Source organism: Prunus mume, linkage group LG2 (genome assembly GCF_029339155.1).
Source record: "Prunus mume cultivar Tortuosa linkage group LG2, ASM2933915v1, whole genome shotgun sequence".
NCBI classification, from domain to species: Eukaryota; Viridiplantae; Streptophyta; class Magnoliopsida; order Rosales; family Rosaceae; genus Prunus; species Prunus mume.
The window spans coordinates 4,979,762-4,988,178 of NC_142699.1; the positions used below are offsets into that span (position 1 = coordinate 4,979,762).

The 8,417-nt window shown below is 36.8% G+C and overlaps 1 protein-coding gene and 1 pseudogene across 1 annotated transcript; both read right to left on the minus strand.

Moving 5' to 3' along the window:
- Positions 1 to 465: 465 nt before the first annotated feature.
- On the minus strand, positions 466 to 3,375 carry CUTA (Nitrogen regulatory PII-like, alpha/beta). The gene is made up of 6 exons (XM_008221167.3): positions 3,173 to 3,375; positions 2,940 to 3,049; positions 2,124 to 2,186; positions 1,440 to 1,471; positions 1,153 to 1,247; positions 466 to 851 (listed from the first exon to the last, which is right to left on the minus strand). Exons 1-6 carry the CDS (start codon positions 3,358 to 3,360, stop codon positions 770 to 772), a joined length of 570 nt encoding a protein of 189 aa, XP_008219389.1. The 5' UTR covers positions 3,361 to 3,375; the 3' UTR covers positions 466 to 769.
- Positions 3,376 to 5,688: 2,313 nt separating this feature from the next.
- On the minus strand, positions 5,689 to 6,991 carry LOC148919470 (uncharacterized; annotated as a pseudogene).
- Positions 6,992 to 8,417: the final 1,426 nt, after the last annotated feature.

Genomic DNA, 8,417 nt, shown 5'->3' on the forward strand with positions numbered 1-8,417 from the left:
CCAATTTCCATTTGTGCAATTTGTACCAAACATAATACCCATTTCAAATTCACGTATTAACGTTTTAAAAGTATTTTCTGCATAAATTATTATGGGCAATGATTTCCCCACTCCTATTTTATCAACTTACACTCCTTTTTTAGTTATAAAAAATGAGTGTAAGTGGATAAAATAGGAGAAAAAGGAGTGGGGATATCACCACTCATTATTATTACTCACCACTTTAACCTAATTCTTACCACTCTTCTCAATATTCGTCACGTGTTTATGCCTTGTTTTTTTTACATACTAATGAAAGAAGAATGCAAATAACAAAAATTAAATAAACAAATTCAAATTTTTATGTGATGACCGAATTTTTCACCGTACGTGCGTTAGAAATTTGCTGAATAATACACCCACATTTTATAAGGATTATACCCGTCCTATAGTTAAAATAAAACACTCTGAAAGATGGCACAAATCTGTGAGGAAGTAGACTGCCATACAGGGGCATATATTCAACTAGTACGCTTTTACTAAAATAAGTCCGCACATTATCTTAGAAAGTAACCAACAGAAAACCCAAAGGCGATTAAAGATTCCCCATTACAACTGTAACACTAAGAAGCTGATACATAAAGCTAAGAAGCTGGCATGCAGCTCGCTTTATTTGAGATGCGCATTTACACACACTTGCACACAGACAAACACATAAACCATCTGCTTGCCCACTTCAAGAACCAGTCAAATGGTTCTATGTACTTGAACCCTAATAATGAGCTTTAAGTCAGTCCCTTGTGCTGTTTTTGACCCATTCTAGGTACTGGAGACTGCCGGCGTTGATAGGTAGCGCAATAACTTCCGGAACACTGATCAATGAGGAAACATCAGAAAAAGAAGTGAGTACTTAATGTCAAGGTGGAGCTCTATTTTCAGCCATCAGGGAATGCATAAACATCTGATTCTACCAGGTACAATTTGTGGCAACAATCCCAACGGAGGGGATTAGGCATATGATCTTGTGTATTAATTCCGTAGAGTACTGTGGCCACCACATTTTCTATTTGTTTGGCATTTTCAGCTTGCAACTAAGTTTGATACAGCAAAGTTCACCAAAAAGCGAAGTACATCAGTTATGTCAAATTTATACTGAAGAAGCTTTGGGCTTACTCATATGGATGGTTTGCCTTCACATGCTCTGTCAGAGCTTCAAAAAGGGATTGCCTAGTCTTGATTATAAGAAGTTCCTCGGAATCTGTCTGGACCTATCAACCGATATTAAAAAGTGAAATCAGTACAATATATTTTCATATCTCATGAATTGTGCAAATATACAAATGTCAATGCAACAAAATAACATGTAAATAATCCAAATGGCAAGGGTTATAAGGGTTTCTATGCACCCTTCTCTATGATCATGTGATAATCCAGGATATCTTGGGGACTGTGATCCATACCTCTCCATTCCACTGATAGACGGACTCAATGCCTGCATTCAGAGAGTTTATCATGAATCGGACAAGAAACTAAAAGCTTGATGCAAGTTGTATGCAATAATATTAATAAGAAAATTCAAACGTTCAATCGTCAATTGAAGATTAAAGCACAATATCAATGGAAGGGAGGACGTAAATACTCTTTTTCTTATTATACATATTTCTATTTTAAGAAGAAGCAAATAGTAGTTCAAAGTAGATACAGTTTATGTTAAGCAGTACATAGTCCATGGTCTACTAGTAATATATGCCAAGCTGAACACTAGAAAAAAAGAGTAATAAATAAGGTACAAATCTCAGTAAGAACTACGGGCCACAACCATGTTTTAGATGAATCCTAGAAAGATTAGATTGCAACACTTCAGTAAGAAATAAGAACAACGTTCTGTTGACAGGCTGCAAAAATCTGGACAACTTAAATGATCCAAAACTTCGGGGAAGTTCCTAGTCAGATGGTTGGTGATGACCTGAAAACTTATTCATACATAAGTAAATATCAAGTTGTGGAAAATGTGTTCAGTACTTTCTGGTTGAGTTTTGCTATTTAACAAAAAGGTTCGGTAATATCATAGGAACAAGCAACTGTGAACTTAGCAGCCCACGCAATATACAAGCATAATGAAAGGATTAAGATGAAGCGCATACCTGGTACTCGGTTAACACATGCTGCAAGTTTTTCTCTGACCAAGCTTTCAGCTAACTTCTTTCCTGCACAAAGATAGTATGTCATAAATAATAAATAAAGCAGTTTCAACTTCAGTTTTCCAAATGGTAAAAAAAAAAGCTCAATAGTTATGCAGTTTAGAAGTTATGAGCAAATAGTGCAACTCATAATATTGATCAAGTACGGTGCAAACATAGGCTATTGTAAGCCCATATGTGTTGGTATTATTGGAGTCTCAACTAAATATATCATAAGATATGAAAACGAATAAGAATACTTTATTCATAAATCTGATTACAGAACCCTCTCTGGAAAAACAAAGTTCAAACACAAGAACATTCCACGTCTCTAAGTGCTTGTTGCTTGTAAGCATTACAATATGTCCATGTTTAACTTTTCTGGCCTAAATTCATACAACACAAAGCGAGCAGGATGACTTGAAATGGGATGAATAAAGTTCTCAGCTAGTGAAGGACTAAATTACTGAATGACACTTTGTGCCCCCAGTTGTTTGTGCCTCCTGCGGCAGATATTGTCCCATTTTCCCCAAATTTGCAAATATCCAATCATTAGAAATGCCATTTAGCTCACCTATTTGTTACAGAATGCTCATAGAATAATTTATCATGCATACTACCCTCAAGTCCTCATAACTTTGCTTTGCACAACAATTCAACCATACCCATCCTTTTTACTCAAGAGTTAGTACCATATAACGATCAATCACATAACTTTCTCAAAGGGATAACAAACCAAAAAGAAAAATAAAGAAAACCCAGTATTCATAGAACACCAACCTGCTTCTTTGTTAGGCACAGTCACATAAACAACAATACTTGGTACAGTGGTGCTACTCCCTTCCATTTTCACAGAGTGAACAGCCGCTGCTTGGCTACCAAACCTTGATCTAAAAAACCCACAATTCAACACAAATTCTGATTAAACAATAAATAATGAAATCACAGAAAGAAGAAAAAAACCTTTTGAAATCAGAGAAAGAACAAGGTGAAGAAGGCTGGTGGCGTTGTACCTCAAGAGAGGAGCGAGAGACTGTGCAGAGCCCGTTTTGAACGCGGAGAAGGAAAGAGCAGGAAAGAGGTTGGAGATGCCCAAGCTGAGCACGCAGAATGCTCCCACCAGGGGCAGACGACGTCGTATTGTGGTGGGGGAGGATAGGGCGCGTATGGCTTTGGCTCTGCAGGAGAGTGTTGAAGCCATTTGGGAGAAGCAGTCGGTGTGTAATTATCATATTTCTGTTACGCGTCATCATTAAGCCTGTTTGGGATGCTTTACTTGATGCTCTCACCCGGGATAACATAATCACATCAGCCAAGCAATTGTCCTTCTTGGTTGAATTTCTATTAGGCCAAGCAGAAGAGCACTTCCACATATTCGTCATGGTAAAAGGCAAGAGGAGGTAAGGATAGTTACTATTTATGTGAATAGTGCATGCCTTAGTAATTTTTTTGTGCTTTTCCATCCGGTGCTATGGAAATCCAAGGATAATTATTATTCATATGGGATTGATTTTATTTATATATATGAGATTAATAACAAAATAAATTGTTAGGCATGTATAAAAAAAAAATTATGAATTTTTTTTTGTAATTTTTCAGATTTTTTTAAATAAAAAAAAGTCTCTTTTCGGGCTGATCTTACCTTATGGCTTGTCCAGTCTTGGTGGAGCCCATGTCCTACCAGGATTAGAATGCATTGGTGGAGAGGTTTTTCCAGTCCAGGGAGCTTTTTGCCACGACAAAATGCCATGGGTGAAAATGCTCTAACAATGTCCGACTGGTAATTTAAAAGAGGTTTATTTTATTTTTATTTTTTTGTGGAAGAGAAAAAAAAACGAAGCTAAATATCCATATCCAAACCCCAAGTTTCTATCCAAATGTCTATAAAATAGAATAAAAAACCAAATAAATCTAATGAATTACAAATTAGCCTGATTCCATCCAAAAAAAAAAATGCAGGTAACTTGTAACTGGTTCCAACTTCCAAGTGCAACAACAAAATAAAACAAATATACTTCCTTTTCAAATAAGTTTTTTCGTAATTTTAATCAAATAATTTTCAATTGTAACTTATAATAAGGGTTATGCTATGGAGACCACGGTTATATACTAAATTGTGCACCACCTCTCTAATATATGTGAGACTTAGTGGCAGAGCCATCTAAGGATCATGGTGGACCCATGCCCCTCTCAACTTTTTCCAAATGTGTACTTTTGTATGTATATATATGCATACATGAATTGGGTGTTTTGGGTCATTTGATTTCTCTGGGTGATCTAATTCGCACTGTAGCTTTTAGTTCTTGTTGACTTTTGGGCTTTTGCATTGGTTTCTTTGCCTTGTAGCTTGTTTTTTCTCATGATGTTTAAAAATCTTTCTCTTCCTCTTTTATTTAACTTTGGGATTTATGAAATTTTTTCGTATTTCTTTTGAGTCTGAATAGTGTAGATGATGAGATTAATCTTTAACCATTTCAAAATTTGAAATTCAAAACAATTATATGGTTATACTGAATTGAGATATTATTAATTAATATAAAATGATATATGAGGTGAACCAAAACGAGTAGTTAATGTAGTATTAGCTAATTAACCAATTAGCTCTTGAGCCACTGAATAAAACGAGAACCCTCTAATTAGTTTTTAAAATTTTGTGAAGGGTCCCCTCTAATGTAAAATCCTGACTCCGCCATTAATGAGACTCATTATATTGGTGGCCTCCACCTATATTAGAAAGGTGGTACACAAGATGATATATAAAATGTGATCTCCCTAGCATGACTCGACTAGGTCAAAATCAAGATAACACTAACTTTGTGACAAGAAATTATGATGGTCATGTGTTACTTGTCGATGCTAATAAGCTTGGAGATTCGACAATCATTTTAGCCGAGGGCATAATTCTGAGAGATAGTCTTGATGTTAAACCTCTTTCAACCTTAACCCTAGAATTACACAGAGTAACAAGTATTCTTTATTAAATTATCGAAACATTACAATATTCTCAACATGCCGTTCTTGATACAATCATTGCCTAATATAGCTGTAAAGCTCTTCTTAACCAATTCGGTTAGAAACTAACTTCTTAACTAAACAATTCACAAACTTACTATGCCAGCTCATCACTAATCCAGCTCAGCAATGATGAAGGTTCCTAACATCACCCTACTCTGCAAAACATCCTTGTCCTCAAGGATGGAAATCAGGAAACCTTGCGAACAAATCCTTGTCCTTGACACATTTTCCAATCTCTGTTTTCTAGAAAGGCTCATATCTGTAAGGCCTCATGCTAGGGGGCTTACTGCCTTCAATTAATGGAATATGATGGTCTTGAAATCGAGAATGAGGCGAAATACTCAATGTTTGAAAAACGGTATCAAAAGGGGACAAGACAGCTTGCAATGCAGATTGTTGATCTGCAGATAGAAGCGCTCTCAATAGACTCAGCAGGAATTGTTGATTGTAACAACTGGAGAACCACTCCACAATAGCCCTGTTGCAATAATTGAGCCATTTGAAAACTCAAAATCTATTCGCCATCATTCGTCTGAGGCTTAGTATTGGAAAGACAGAAACTTTGGTCTCCCACAGTGAATTCCATTCGATGATTCTTGAAATCCCATAAGATCGGACCAAGAGTAATGAGCTTTTGAGCACCTAAGACCACATCACACCCACTTAAAGGAATTGCAAATAAATATGTGGTGCATGCACATTCTTGAATCTTAAGAGAAACATTAGGGCAACATCTTTTACTAGATAGCTTTCCCCCATTCACGATCATCACATCAAAGACGTTAAAAGGATCGAGGCGCCAACCCAATCGCTTGACTAAAGTAGCATCAATGAAATTATGGGAACTACCAGAATCTAACAGAATTATCATAGGGCAATGCTTAATAAAACCTTGTACCTTCATGGTTTTAATAGACTGGGGAGCTGGTGTAACAAACAAAGCACAAGTAATGACCTCAACTTGGTGAAGTACTTGGTCAACCTCTTCATCGACATCTTCCAAAGCAGGAGTATCAAAATCAACATCAATAAGAAGTAATTGTTTCTTAGAACAGACATGGCCTCTAGTGTACTTTTCATCACAGTGGAAACACAAATTTTGTTGCCGACGAAATTGAATTTCATATGGGGTAAGCTTCTTGACAGGCAATTCCACCTTAGGCTAAAAAGAATGGACAGAAATTGGAGGAGTATGACGAAAAGGAACAGTAGGCTTTAAATTAAGAAACTTAGCATTGAGTTGTAAAGCAAGATCACAAGCATCTTGAACCGAAGTAGGTCGTAATAGCTTAACATCATGGCGCAATTCCTTCTTTAGACCTCTAATGAAGCAACTGCAAAGAATAGATGGATTCATATCACAAGTGCGACTAGCAAGATGATGGAATTCTAAGATATAATCTCATAGAGACCCAGTTTGCTTCAGCTTGAGAAAAGATTCAGCACAGTCTTCCAAATCGAAAGACCCGAATTCTTGGCACAATGCCTTGGTAAAATCCTCCCACCGTGGATATCAATGAATACAGTCCATCCATTGAAACCAAACCATTGTAAAGCTTCACATTCCATATGGAAGGAAGTAAGCTTGACTTTCTGAGCATCAGGAACATAGAAATAATCGAAGTAGTGTTCTGCTCTGTAAATCTACCCAAGGGGATCATCACCATCACAAAACCTAGGAAACTCCATCTTTATCAATGGCGAACGCTGCAACGGGAAAATAGAATCAGGATGCGGCTCGTGATTACTGTCACCAGAGACGTCGTGATCACTACAGGTCGAAATATCGCGACGAAATTGATCAAACCATTGATCATATTTGGTATCCAATTGACTAAATTTCTAATCAAAAGCACGCATGAAAGCATCCATGGTGGCCTCCAGCTTAGAGATACGAGAATCCATGGAGACCTCAAACGTAGAGATACAGTTGCCTATAGTCTTAGGTTGCCCTGGTCACACAAGAGAAGGGAACAAGGATTCGCACTGGTCTGATACCAAATGTTGAACCCCTTTCAACCTTAACCCTAGAATTACACAGAGTAACAAGTATTATTTATTGAATTATCGAAACAATAAAATATTCTCAACATGCCATTCTTGATACAATCATTGCCTAATATAGCTATAAAGCTCTTCTTAACCAATTCGGTTAGAAACTAACTTCTTAACTAAATAAGTAACAAACAGACTCTGCCAGCTCATCACTAATCCAACTCAGCAATGATGAAGGTTCCTAACACTTGCCAATGCCCTTAACCGCAACTAGAAGAAGCTTGTGGTTGAAAGTGACTCCAAGTTTATTATTAACTGCATTCTTAAGAAAGTTACGGTTCCTTGACGTATTTAAAATTGTTCAAGATATATGCCTTTTGAGTACTGTTGAGGCTGTCATTTTTCAGCATGTTTTTAGGGAAGCTAAACTTGTAGTTGACGCCTTAGCGAACTTGGGCATGAAATTCCTTCCTCCTACTTGTGGGAGAATGTTCTTCCTTTATACTTTGTTTCTCCCTTCTACTTTGACCTCTTCGGACCTTCTTGCGCCCTAAGGGTTTCATTCTTCGTAACATTATAGGTCAGACATTACAACAAAATTTAGTGTCCATGTTGCATTGCATTGGTATAATTTACCGTCTTCATATTTTGGCCTTTATTACAGCCACCCTCACAAGATATGGGCTTATACAAAAGCCTAAGCATTAAGAGGTTGGGTTGGGCCATCTTGTGTTGCAGTTTTCTGGAGGCCCATCAAAAGTATTATGAATTCTAGGATCTACTCCATCCAACACATTTTTCTCAGTTCCCAACCTTCTCCTTTCTTTTATTTTTTGGTCAAGCACCTTCTCTTTTATTACTCGTCAAGTCGCAACTCCTCTTATGGAGAAAACTCTCATGCAACGGGATATCAAAAATGTTATTTTCGGTTAATAACGCAATGATATATAGAATAACTTTTTTATGTGTCATTGTATTATTAGCCGAGGATAACAAAACAGTGTTATCCCCATTATATATATAAAAAATTTCCCTCCTATGACAACTTGAAGTGGAAAGACAACTTGTAGTTAATAAACAAAAGACATGAAGTCACATATAGATATTATTAAAAATGGAATTATGTGATGACAAATGAAACAAAAACATGGCTGAATAAACAAGTGTGATTAGAAATGGTCCTAGGAGGAGCACAAATAAGAAAGAGGTCCTCCTCCTCCATCTCAATGCGAATTGCGAGGTTTTGTT

Bases quoted from the DNA above. Each gene is read 5' to 3' on its own strand.
- CUTA (XM_008221167.3), bottom strand. From the start codon at position 3,360: ATGGCTTCAACACTCTCCTGCAGAGCCAAAGCCATACGCGCCCTATCC. The intron at 3,050-3,172 runs GTACAACGCCAC...TGGGTTTTTTAG, and splicing joins TCTCTCGCTCCTCTCTTGAG to ATCAAGGTTTGGTAGCCAAG. The intron at 1,248-1,439 runs GTATGGATCACA...ATCGGTTGATAG, and splicing joins TCTATCAGTGGAATGGAGAG to GTCCAGACAGATTCCGAGGA.